Genomic DNA, 14,109 nt, shown 5'->3' with positions numbered 1-14,109 from the left:
TCATGTCAGAGACACTTGCCTACTCATGCAATGGTTGAAGCATCAATCCCTTTCAAAAGAAGAAATAAAATCAAAATATATATGGCTTAAAATCTGTCTTTCCTTGAGAATTCCTGGAAAAAGTTCATCCAGACCTAGATATTAGCCATTTTGACATGTGCACCCTGAGTAAAAAGTATTGTCAAAGTCATGTGTGATTACTCCACAGATGGAAACGACTTTTTTCTGCAGCTAGTGGATTTATATAAGTCTAAGAATGATAATGCAAATGAGGAATAATAGGCATTTGCCCAAATTTTGCTCTCATTTACACCACTACAACTCCATTTGCTTTGTACTATTACTCCAGAACTCTGTGGTGGAAATGAGAGCAGTACCCTATCGTATAGGCCTAAAATATTGTAACATAAACACAGTTAAACATTAACATGTGCATTGCAAGAAATTTTCTTAAGGAATATAGACAAATACAAATTAGCTCAAATGGAATATTTAGATTGCACACAGAAAGGCAGCTTTATCAAAGAGAAGCACCAACACAAAAAGCAAACACCTCTTTGATCTTTTATTTGCTGTTTGTAATAAAAAGATTATTGTTTCAAAATTTGCAACTGCATTAAAAATAAACCTTAACAGTATTCACTATGCAATGAAAACATTCTGGGCAGTTTCAGTTAAAAATACTCATTCATCAAGGTGGAAGCAGGGTAAGAGAAGAAAAGTTTGCACATACGTACTCTACGGCTGCTATTTGGTCCTTCACTTCCACCGATCCTAAGCATCGGTGGATCTCCTGTAGAATCTTAAGGCCTTGAAATCCACTCCCTCTGCCATCAAATCGAGCTACGATGACATTATCAGAGTTGACAAGCACTGAGTCCCAGTCAATGTGAAACTTATCTGTAACCAGCTGGCTGCCTGGAGCTTCATCACTGCAAATACCAACACACCAGACACAAATGAAGACTACTGACAATGTGATGCACTTTGCTGTTCTCTGATATTTTATTTAACCCAGGTGGCAGAGTTCAGCTGGTTATGCAATCCTGCTGAATTATTGTCACTTTCATCACATTAGCTAGTTCTGGTATCCCTGCAGTAGTAGTAAGCAAAATAATTTCTTTAACTTTGTAACCACTGTGTTGCAGTGTTGCCAATACCTGAATATACTTTATAGAAAGAAACTGAAAACTAAAATACATAGTGCTGCTTATAGGTTTATAGAGTGAAAAAAAATAAAACCATAATCACTAACGGCTAGCTCAGTTCTGAGAAGGCTCATGTAAAACTTGTTACGTCACACTAAACAGCCAAAATGAAAAATTCATTCAGTACCCTGATTATGATTTTGTAGGATATATAATACTACTAAGAAGGATGTCATCTTAGAAAACAAAAATAATTGCATTATTGTATCCTTGAATGGATTTTTTGAAATAGGGTACAAAGAAGACTAAAGTACACACTAGAGAAAATTATATTTTCTCCATCCAAATTCACAGCAAGAAATGGATGCAGGCAGGAGTGATAAGTTTATTTTATGACTAAAAAGAAAGGTGGTTTACAGCAGAAAAGGTGGAATAGAATGGGAGAATGAAGTTTCTAGAGGAACAATAAGATTTTCCATTGAAGCCAAATATACTATTTTCCTTCCAAAGAAAATAAAATGTCAGTTTTAAAAGGGAAGCTTGTCATTATTTTTCCCCCAAGATAAACACAGAATAAGGGAGCAGGCTACCATGAAGTTGTACAAAATGCAAAATATTTCTATGCAGGCTGAATCTGCCAGATGAATGCAAATTAAAATGTAAAAGTGTCAGTGCTGGCTGTATGGAAATTAGATTGGACAGTGTCTGTGGGAATATCCTGTCTAAAGTGAAAGAAAGATGAAGATAGAAATTATTAGTTTGCCAAAGAGACTTATATAAACCTGGGGGGAGGAAAGAGATATAAAAGTCTCCTACAGTAACTACTGTGTTATATGTACAATAATGTACTGACTCAATATCTGGTTTTGGCTGTGGATAACATAGACCACCTTCAAGGTAATCGCTCTATTAATTAGCAAGCACATGATGAATGCATATGTTCTCTAATTCAGTCAAACATACCTACGTTATTGCTATATCATGCACTGAAAACAGAATTACTTGGTTATAGACTCAGTCACAACATGTTATATTTGATTCACCATTATCTTGTGCATCAAGTTTATACTTGGATTTATAAAAAGAAAAGGGCATTTTTTGTTTGCTTAACCAATTCAGTTGTGATTACACTAACTGCTAACAATGCAGAGCAATGAATTTGGAAATACTGATTGTCAAGCAAGCTCTGCAGAAAACACACAATTCAGAAGTATACTATCATTGTCATTTACAATAAGAACAGGAGCAGAACAATTCTTTCAATTTCTGCTTATTGTACAGAGCAAGGCTTTCAGAAGCACTCTACATTGAGATAGCTGTTTTCACAAAGCTTTTACCACTAATTCAAATAGTAGTAGCCTCAGACCAGTTATAATTTTTTTTTTTTTGAGTTCTTTCAACTTTCTACAACAAAATATGTCAGAAATATCCTTGATCAGCTAGGTATCTTTTCAACAGTTTAATGTGCCCCACAAAAGTGAAAATATCATGAGTCAGCCTGCCTCCCTCCCACCTAATACAAGAACAAAATTAATACAGTGTTTGCATTTATTTTATACATGTTATATATCTAGATGATATATATATACACACACATGTATATATGTTATATATCTAGACACTTGGGAATAAAGGAAGAACTGTTACATTTGTAAGCTTTTCTCTATACCAGAAAGTGCCTAAAAACAAAAAGGGTTTTAAATGAAAGATGAGACCCTCAGATAATTTTTTCTATTACAAAAGGTACAATAGACAGAACCTCAGCAAGATTCTCAGCAGGCGAGAACTGACAGCGATGTTTTCCCAAGCTTCTTCTCTGGAGGGCATAGCTGGGCTACTTTTAGGCTCAGACTTTAAACACTATACATCTTCCACTCCTGCATGATGGGTTGTTTGACATATTGCTTTTGCAAGCAATTTTCCAGTGGCTAATTTATTTCAAGAATGTCCACATACGTAGTCTGTGACAGGCATTTAAGGCCATTTCCATTGAGGTACGTGTCAAAATTCCTATTAGCATCAAAAGGTCTCTTTACTCTTCAGGTGCTACTGTAAAATGATACTGATTATCTGAGGTGTGCTTCTGTCCTCCACAGAGAGACACCATATATTCTATGCACTGTTTAGGCCCCACTTTTAACCTTTTAAATGGGGCTTCTGCAAGGTATTAATCCTTTATGCAAGTTTGAACATCACCCTGAGGGTTCTGTAACAAAGCAAGTTTGTTCCTACAGTGCAACAATAGATGCACATCCTGATTTGTGAAGTTTGTCCTGGGATTATAGCTATCTCAAAGGTCAGGTTTTGTTTTATGCTCGTCACTGCTTACAGCCTAATTATAATTAACTACTGTTCAGTGGTACTCTCTTCATAGAATTATTTCTTGACCCCAAAGTCTGTGCCATTTATGCTTGGGTGTAATACAAATGCAAAAGTCTTCTTCCCAGCTGACTATGGATGGCCATAAGGGAACCATGGACTAGCCAAAGCACTACAGCTAATTTGAAGCCAGCACCGAAAGGGCTATGTGAATTACAGGCTCTTCAACATCCCTCAAGTGTTCCTTAACGAGCATCATCTCCAGAGTCAAACAAGAGCAGAATGATTCAAATGAAGACTATGCCTAATTCTTCCCGATTCATTATTTTCTTTGTAAGTGACACCACTTGCATGTTTCCTTTTTTATTTTTGCTCCTGACTTTCAAGGTTCAGAGCTGCCTAGTGTGTGTCTTTGACAGCAACTACACTTGGATTATGAGTCCATTGTGGCAGCGCAACTGCTGATGACTCGGACACACTGCTGAAGTTCACCATTTAAACAGACAGAAGCCATCAATAATATACCAATATCATTGACCTTAGTGGGTAATTTGTATGCTTCTTGCAAGGCAGTCATATACATCTCAGACTGTCTGGAAAAAGGGGCAGCTCATCATAAGTTCATATATTGCTGAACAGAGAAGAATCTGCTCTTTCAGATTCTATAACCAAAAGCTTAAACGAAACTCTCTGTTCATGACTTGAGTTACAGCCTACAGAGAATAATATAGTGTTACCAGAGAGGCTGTTGCTGCTGTATGCTGAGTAATACTCCTCCGCCACCCCGCTACCATGACTGCAGCAAAATTTGTTCCAGGTTTTGCACCATTTGAAAACTAAGTGGCAAGATTTTAAATAGGAATTTTAGAAGTTATAGAACTGACCAAGCAGGGGCCGAAGGAGAGACAATTTTAAAAGACACATGGCAAGTAACTGCTAATGTCACTGCTTAATTCCCAGTGCACCTCTCTGTTTCTGCAAAACAGTGGATTTGATGCAGCATATGGAAAAGATAACTTGATAGGAAATACGTGACAAAGACTACAACGCAGAGGATAGAATCTATGCAAATAAATACCACTGAAAAAAGTCATCTTTTGATTATGGTGAAACTGAGTGGGGAAAGATAATTTTACAAAACTGGTGTAATAAAAAAAATCCAAAAATCCACTTCATTGTCAGATTTCATGATCATTTCTTTCACAAGCATCAGCTTTCAAGCACACCCATCATTACTTGTCAAAAATCAGGGAACCTGAAGAGCCTCAAACATTGAGAACAAAAATTCCCAAATGTTTTCTCTCTTTTCATATACCCTGTTTAGATATAGCAGACTGCAACTAAAAACAGATAGTGTGTTTACAACAACTCCTCCCTGCAGATATAGCCAAACAAATTAAAACACATCACCGGAAGCGATTCCATTACTAGGGTAGAATCATGTGATATGCAGGACTGAAGTAGACAACATAGTACAAAAAATAAAATTGTTATTCTTACAATACCTTCCTGAAACACTTGAGGCTGAAGACTTTAAAAATGCAATTTTGAGAACAACAGATGTAACACTGTCCTGTGTCTTAAATGTCCTGGTTTTGGCTGCGATAGAGTTAATTTTCTTCCTAGCAGCTGGAATAATGCTATGTTTTGAATTTAGTATGAGCATAATGTTGATAACGCATTGATGTTTTAGTTGTTGCTAAGTAGTGTTTATACTAAGACAAGGATTTTTCAGCTCCTCATGCCCTGCCAGCAAGAAGGCTGGAGGGGCACAAGAAGTTGGGAGGGAACACAGCCAAGACAGCTGACCCCCACTGGCCAAAGGAATATTCCATACCATATGACATCATGCCCAGTATATAAACTGGGGGGAGCTGGCTGGGAGGGGTGGATTGCTGCTCGGGGACCAGCTGAGCATTGGTTAGCAGGTGGTGAGCATCACTTGTCTTTCTCGGGTTTTATTTCACTCTCTTTTTGTTATCTTCCTTTTAATTACAATTAGTATTAGTATTATTATTGTTGTTATTATTATATTTTATTTAAATTATTAAACTGCTCTTATCTCAACCCACGAGTTTTACTTTTTTTTTCTTTCCAATTCTCCTCTCCATCCCACTGGGGGGGAGGGGGGGGGGGGCGAGGAGTGAGCAAGCAGCTGTGTGGTGCTTAGTTGCCTGTTGAAGTTAAACCACAACAATAATAAAAGGAGGTGAAATTGTTCCTTCGCTTGCAACAGCTGCCAGTTAAAACGAGTAATATCCTTTACAACAAATGAAAGTTATGCAAGACAGCTATTAATAGTCAAAGCGTTATCATACCTCAAATCTCGAATATTTCCCAATACTTGCATTATGCCTCACTACATTTCTTCTAGTCTTTTAATGAGTTATTACTGAAGCTGTAAAAAAATCTTCACTTCCAACCCTACTGTCTTATCTTGCTATCAGTCCCGAGAGTGTATTAACTGCAGGCATAAACAGGTTTGATTGCCAGTGCGAGGTCTAAAACTTTCCTTATTTCCGTAACAGGTGAAGTGATTCCTGCTTATTAACAAAATATAAGAAAACAAGTAAACAAACAAACAGAAATCTCTTGGAGATAATACATTGTTACTTTGGAGAATACCCATTGTTTTTTTTCCCCTCAAAGATCAGAACCATCCCTCCACTGATTCAGTTTTACAATATCCACTTACATATTGGACAATTTTAAATGGCGTTAAATAATAAATGCTGACATTTAAGATACATTATCTACAGATTTTTGAAGGAATGAGGTTAATTATGTTCAAGAAAAAATAAAGAATGATTATCACCTCTCATTTTATTACCCAGATTAAATGCCAGAGTCTTTACTTAATCATTTCCTGTGTTACCAAGGAGTGTATCTTCCAACTTTTTTAATGAGTAAGGTGAACCATAATGAGAAAATCAAGGATCTGAAATTTAAACTTTGATCTTAATTATACAGAAAAGAGATGATAATCACTCTTTCAGGCAATTACTGTACACCTCTCTAATCTATAGCTACACTGTATGTATTATATCAGAAGGAAACTGTGTGTGAAACATATTAGTGGTTTAGGAGAACAAATGGAAGAAAGGAGAGTGTAGAATCTATTTAGCATTTTATGGCCTATGCATCACAATTCTGGAAAGAGAAATAGTGCTAGCCAACATAACTGGTTTCTACATGAGACCTATCTGTTAGATAGGCCAGCCATACAGATGGACATAAATTTTAACATAGCAATACAATGATCTTCTACTTGAGCACTACAGGATGCTTTGCAAATGATAACAGATGAATCTTCACAAAATCCTTATGATGAAGGTTACAGGATATTCAGGGCCTGGTTCTTAAGCTGAGCTTGTGTCTACATGGAGCTGTACTGAGTTCACATGCAGGTTTCACACCAGGATCACAATCCACTGGTACAGGCTCCCTTCCAGGATTCAGCCTTAACACTCAGACACCTGGGTGCCATGTGCTGCAAATTTACCTGTAGGCATCCTTGCATGAATACAGGAGCCTTATTACAGTCATGGACTTTTGAAACAGCTACCAGCTTTCAGTGATTTGAAAAAAAATTACCAAATAGTAACAAAATTTCTCCCCTTTATCTATTTCCAAATTCTGTTTTCGTAAGTGTAACCTATTGATCCAGAGAACACATTAACACCACACAGAAGTAGTTGCTGATGATGAAAATTTATGGTAAAATTATGAACCTCAGCCATCAAAAAAACACTTTATTCAGAGCCACCGAAACTAGATACCAGCACAAAAATTCTGCAGAGACGAGACCCCACAGGTAAACCAGATCCTGGAAAAATGTAAGGCATAGGGAAGATGAACTTTCAACAGAGGCTTGGAGTGACTAAAGCAATGACTGCAGCCAAACAGCCAGTCAGAGCCTGTTAGAACTTATGTGCCATATTTACCCTCTAGCTTAGGGGACAAAGCCTATATGCACTTAGAAGCCTATATGCACTTAACTAGGCATTTACTTTGCACTGCAGAAACGTATTAGGTGAATTTCAGGTTTAAACTCACATTCTCTTCTCATCACCTTCCTTCCTTCCTTCCCTCCCTCTCTTTTTCTCAAGTCCTTGTCAAATTGCAGTGCTACTGAGATGGAAATGAAAAGCCACTTCATATCTGTTAATACTCCACTTTTCCAGATAAATATTTTATCTTTATATACCTCTAAGTGTATGTTGCCTGGATCAAGATGTTATATAGAATCTCCTTTCCAAAAAATGGATATACAATTAAACAAACATTCTTATCAAGGAAATTGGTAAGCATTCTTTTTCAAACTTTCAATAGCTGGAATATAATGATAATTATATCACGCCTGAAAATGTAAGCAAGAAAGTAGGTGCAGCTGAACAATATGAAAGGCAGCGCTTGTTATCAACCACTAATACAATTCTTGTCTAACTCCTCTAGCAGCAGGAACAGGGTGTTTCTCAATCAGTCCCAACAGTACCACTCTGGGACACAGGAAAGTCAAATATCTGGGAAATGATACCATATATACAACTAATCAGTGTTTCCTGTAAAAGCTACATGTTCTTCTTGGACCTGAATACTTTTTTTTTTTTATTTTTACAGTAGTACTCCTGATAATGAAAAAAACCTTAAATGTCAATTTGAAGTTGTGTGGGTCAAGAAATTACCCTCTGCATGCACACAGATTTCCAATCTTTCTTTCTCAAGAGCTAGGCAGAATTTATTAGACTCAAATAATCATCCCACAAGGGAACCTCCCATAACTTCAGTGACAGTTTTCAGTTTTATATCTCATTCGGGGACATCTTTAATTCAAAAAAGGATTGCTGGCAACCTTAGTTTAAAGTCTGTAAAAAGCTGCTGAAGAAATATAACTTCTTTTTCTTCTAGGGAAGAGTGGGACACGAAACATGCAACATTACATGAGCCAGGACAGATTTCAAATTTTGTTTCCTACTGTATAGGGCTTTCTAAAAATAACTCCTGTTAAAGCTAAAATTGAGAATTCAGCATTGCAAAGGTAAGGATATAACTAAAGAGAAGCGATATAACTAAAGAGAAGCAATGTTTCCATATTACAAATGTAGATACCACAATCTGTATTCATAAGTGGATGAATTTCCTTTTTATCCCACATGCACATAAAAAAAAAAATAAAGCATTTTTATAAAAGATTGCCATACATTATGATTTGACCACATCATTCACTCACTGGATACTGACAACTTTGGTAAGTTTAAATTCAGACCTTGCCTCAATACTGTTCTCAGTTATTTCAACTCTTGATATCTAAAAACATTTAATGATAGTATTTCCTTAGCTTTTTTTCCCTTCTGTTTCTGATCCTTCCCCACCATCTTGTCGAGGTTCTACATGAGTATATAACCTCATATTCTACCGTAACTGTATATGGCAAATTATGTATTTACTAGGATAATTAAAAACTAAAGTGTTACACTGCTAACACCTCAGTGTTACCTTACTCTCAGAAAAAAGAATAACCTCAAGTGTTTGCAGCTCCCTGTAATGCTGCTGGTGTCCATTCACAGAGTTGGTTTGCCTTTGGCACACTTAAAAGAACTGCTTAAAATACAATCATGCTTCCAAGATCATGCTAGCAAATACTGCAAATATAAAATAACCCATGTGTCCTGTTTCTTCACAAGAAAAATGTGTTCATGAGCCACTTAAAGAAGAGAGCTGCCACAACTGCAGATAAATACAACTGGAAAACCTGAGTTCTAAACACAAACTCGATTTAGAAACAAGCAGTTTTATGCCTAATCTAAGATCTGATCTGAGTAGAGGAATTTGGGATCACTCAGCAGCTCAAGCTTGTAAATTTGACCTCACATTACAACAATCAGGATCTCTGCTGTCACTAAGGGGAGGTCTACTCCAGGTGATACAGCTCCCCTAACATAGTATTTTCATGTTAGTAAATTCACACCATTTCCTTCCAAATGGGACTGGAAGAAAATCTATAGGTAGAGGAAAGCCTGCTAGCTGATAGCAGACCCACGCTGAGCTCAGGTGGAGAGCAATGAATGATGCCCTGAGCTGGCCATCACCAGTTTTCCGAGGCAGGCTCTAGGTATGCTCATGACTCTGCTGCCCTCCTCTGCTGTCCTCCTCTGCTATACATTCTGTAGATGTGCAACATCAAGGCTGACTGTCTCTGAAAGAAATACACACGCTATTTCTTTTTGAAAGAACAGTACAGGTTGTCAGGGAGTACCTCCTTCCTCCCATACAGGTTTCCTACAAACATCAACAGTCTTTGGAGCATGCCTATAATGCCTTTTGCCATTGGTTGTCAAAAATATTTTTTTCTTCTTTCCAGTGTTCCTAAAAGCAGTTTTGCTTTATGTATCTTAACTGAGCCCGTCTTAGAGGCTCTACCCATTTCTATTAGGGATAAAAAGGAGCATACGCTCTGAATGAGATCCTCTGTGGGTAGGGATCAGCATGGGTCCAGGAAAGACTGCAGAACTACTCACAGCTACACCATCAGAAGGGCCAGTGCCTCATGTACATACAAGTACAAAGAAGCAGAGCTAGGTCTGAAAAGCTCAAAAAAACCCAGGCATCTCCACCAGACAGCACCTATAACAAAATCTTCCTGAGAACAAGCCTTTTGATTTATCAACTCAAATCCACGAGGTAATTTTCTTACACAAGGGAAAAAAACATTTTCTAATTACAGAGTTAAATGTTTTCTGTGAAGTACTTTTGTATTATTTTGAGTGATTTTACATAGATACTTACATTATTAATAGAAGGGCATACTGGTTTCGATCCGTGAAATCTTTCGGCAGTGACAACTGTAAAGGGAGTTCTTTTAAGAAAAGAGCAAAACATTAAAGGCTGGTAGTTACACAGATGAAAAACAGTAACATTGTAAGAAAGCTTTTGGTTTGGTAGAATAACGTTTTGCCAAATTTACCGTAATCCTCAATGTGAAGCATTTTAATTTCAGTCCTGGAATTCTTTTTCTTAAAAACAGCTTCTTTCAACACAGCATTATTTTCCAAAATATAAAACTCTGTAGAAAAGAGGAAGAAAAAGCAAGTTGAAGGTACGGAGAATCATCACATCAGAGATGAGTCAAGATTCAAAAAAATTAAAGAAAAATATACAAATGTGCAATGATAAATCCTGTGAATGAATTCTTTCTGTAAATACTTTTTTATAATGCAACTGCTTTGCAATTCAGGAACTGAGCAATCAGCTTAATTCAAAACATATATATCTATTCCATTTTCTGGCTTCAGTAGGCTTTGTTTTCATTAAGCACTAACAATGAAATTGCTGATGAACAACATGAATACTAGTATCCCTGACAAATACTAACAGCAGCTGTTACAGGGAAAGGCAAGTCTGCTGGCCAATATTCTAAGCCTCAAGCAGGCATCCTTTTCAAGCTACACATTGCAAGTCAGTATTTAGCCAGCACAGCTCTACTTGAACACTGCATGTCCTTCTCTGTCTTCTGCACTTCAACCAAGAGCAAGACTTCAGTTTGTTTTAAAGCTGCAGATGGATTTGAAGCAATCCTTTTGCACATGAAAGAATGAATAATTAATAATTTTTTTTTTCTTGTTTAATCAAATTACCGATCTTCCTTTCAAAATGTAGGTTTTTTTATTAAACAATAAACCCTCCACTCAGGGCCAAAATGGATAATCTAAGGAGAATGTTTGTTCTGGGCAGTCAACCAAAATGGTATAATTACAGTCTGAGGATGGAATAATTGAAGTAATCCTTAATCATTCTTTTATGAATTGAAGAGGATAATCTAATCTTGCACTGAAACATTAATGGTAAATTATCTCTCTTATTATTTGGTTTCTTGTTGTTACAACAAACAGCGTCCCTCTACCCTGACTTGCTTTGTTTTCCTCCAAGATGCTGTATGTAAATCTCTTTTACAATAATTCACGATCAACAGTATTTTAAATGCAAGTAATAAAGAGTGAAAGTCTACCTTCATAGAATTGGGTAGCTCTACAGAAGTCAATGAATCTACTTTGAGCAGTAGCTACCCCTTACTGAGCTGAATAAAACTCCCTCCCCTTGGTGTGCTATGGCACTGAGCTTGCAACTACTAACAGTAACATTAAATAAAAAATAATTTTTAAAAAAAAGAAGTCAAAGTGCAGACATTAACTAACACTTCATAGCATGATACTGTTGATCAGTATGTTATTTCAACAAACAAGATTAGGTCCACTGTTACAGCTGAATAGTGGCTGGCCCATGACAAAGGGGATGCAGACAAGTACAGTTCATGAGTTTTGGATTCTGGGAAAAATCCTGGGGATAATCTAACGAATGAGATGAGGATATGTAAAGATTGGTTTAGTGTTTTTGAACGGAAAGATGTCTCCTTTCCTCTAATCCACACCTTCATGCTGTGGAGCCACAGTGGAGTTGGAGGTAGCTGAAGCACCTCTAGTGCACCGGAGAAATACCTAAGTGACGAAAATTCTGCTGCTGAAGGACAGTCTTCCATTACAAGGCACCTCAAGCAGCCAGGAAACAGCAATAGATTCAATATCAATATACAGAAAACAGTGAGTGAAAACTTGAAAATTAGAGGTATTGAATATCCTCCCTAAAAAGCCTTTATTCTTGGATTTGCCATCATTGAAAATGTCAGTGGAGTTGCTCTGATTTGAGAAATATAAGAAAAGGACTGAGTTCATTGCATGTAGGTCAGATTTTACGATCAGTTGTCCAAGGACTGTACCTTACCTCAAGATAATTGGATTGTAACTTTAAAAACATCTCTAAAAATACAGAAGGTGTATCATAATGGCAGCATAATTTACACAGAAAGTGAAATGAAGACCAGCTTGACATCTAATTAACTCAAGTGTAAATAGAAGATGAATGATATGCACTTAGCATAAAACATATCTGAAAAGCCTGGGAAAGTTTTAGTCTTTTGATTAACTTCTTTCCTTATCTTTTGCAGATGTGGATGTTGCTAACAGGTAATTAGTAGAACTTTATATGAATGAGCCATCTATTAGTTTTCATTTACTTGTAACTGCCTTTCAACGCCCCCACACTCCTCAAAACAATCAAGAACGATAATAAAATATACCTATTCCATAAGGAATACTCACTTGCAGTATTACTTGTACTGTGCACGCTAACAACTGGAACGCCTGGCCCTGTTTTGAGGAGAGAGGAAAAACAGAGGATGTGTAAGGTAGTTAGCACTCTGTATTTCAATACTAAAGAATGAGAGCACCAGTTACCACGTAAGACCGGATCCTGGAAGCCCCATACACATGCTTCTCTTCAAACACAGCAGTAGCTCCACTGGTGTCTCTTGGGAAGGACAAGGTTAGACTACGGTACAACAAAGCGTGAAATGGAGACTGCCTTCTGCCTGTTCAGCAAGCAGTCTAGACCCCTGCATCCAGAAGGAGTATTTTTTTTTTTATAATCTCCATATTTTAGCTATAAGTGAAGAATAAAAAAATTACGGAGGCACTTAATGGCACTGTCTAAAATACAGCAGTTTGACATTCAGAAACTAACTTTAGGTTAACTGGGAAGTGAATTAATGATAATATTTGCTTATATTTTCTGTGAAAAAGCTATAGACATGTTGAAAAATTATCACATATTTCACTTAATTATCTGTTTAAGAAGCTCCTTTGGTACACCAACTCTGCAAGACACCAACAGCATCACAGTTAAATCTAGGGGTAATGTAATCTAATCTTATTTCATGGTAATGTCAGATACTTTATTTTTACTGTACCATTAAGAAACTAAAAGCACCATGAATAATTTTCCATGTCAACAGGTACTGTGCAAATGCACAAGATGGCAAGTGAAACTGGGGTGACCAAACATTCAGCATACTCAGAAGTATAGCTGAGTTTGCTGTCCCTGCTCTGAGGATCCCTCCATAGTATAAACTTGCAAAAGAAAATGTTGCATCCCCATCTCCAACATGGAATTTGTGCATGGGAAACAGTTCTATCTTGGTGACACAAGAGTTCAAATTACATGCAGGCAGTCACTATTGGGCTATGAAGGATGATGCAGAAAAGCTGAAGTCCCTGAGGACCCCATGGCAGATGAAGGCATGGAACCTCTGAAATTAGGAGTTAAGGCTCTTCTTTTCTGGAGGAAGAAAGATTCCCTTTGAGAGCAGTTCAGAGACAGCTTAATTTATGTGTTTTGAGTCATCCTGAGAAGTTGTCTCTCTCAATTAATTATGGTATGAGTCTAGGGAAACTTAAATACCTGAAATAAATAGCATGATGCCATTCACAGCCTCTGACAGCCTCCACTGAAGATTTTTATTAATTTCATTCTCTGCCTCAAGGGAGACTATTGACAAAAATCTTATAGGTAGATTGCTGACAAATCAAAGCTTTCTGCCTTAGCTCTTCAAGAATATAATTTCTTCAGCCGTCTCTGGTTTTTTCTGGGTTTTTTTCCAGCTCTTTTTACTTCTGAATTTGTCATTTTGCATTGAATTCCAGTTTAAGGAAGACCATCTTTGGAAGGGAAAGTATTGGCATTTTTCAGGCCAGCTCTATTTGTCCTACTAAAAGATGGAAGGATGATGACAGATTTTGAAAAAGGGAGATTA

General features: G+C 37.0%; 1 protein-coding gene across 3 annotated transcripts in view; it reads right to left on the bottom strand.

Moving 5' to 3' along the window:
* Window positions 1-14,109, bottom strand: part of DPP10 (dipeptidyl peptidase like 10) — a 555,641-nt gene that overhangs the window by 16,331 nt on the left and 525,201 nt on the right. For all 3 annotated transcript variants that reach the window (XM_074828629.1, XM_074828628.1, XM_074828630.1), the window contains 4 exons: window positions 12,620-12,667; window positions 10,432-10,530; window positions 10,254-10,323; window positions 738-932 (listed from right to left, as the gene is read on the bottom strand). In XM_074828629.1, coding sequence (XP_074684730.1) covers window positions 738-932; window positions 10,254-10,323; window positions 10,432-10,530; window positions 12,620-12,667 — 412 coding nt within the window. The remainder of the gene's footprint in view (window positions 1-737; window positions 933-10,253; window positions 10,324-10,431; window positions 10,531-12,619; window positions 12,668-14,109) is intronic.

This window comes from Strix aluco, chromosome 6, assembly GCF_031877795.1.
Source record: "Strix aluco isolate bStrAlu1 chromosome 6, bStrAlu1.hap1, whole genome shotgun sequence".
NCBI classification, from domain to species: domain Eukaryota; kingdom Metazoa; phylum Chordata; class Aves; order Strigiformes; family Strigidae; genus Strix; species Strix aluco.
Note: the sequence above shows the minus strand (reverse complement) of the source record. Positions and strands in the feature narration are given on the sequence as shown.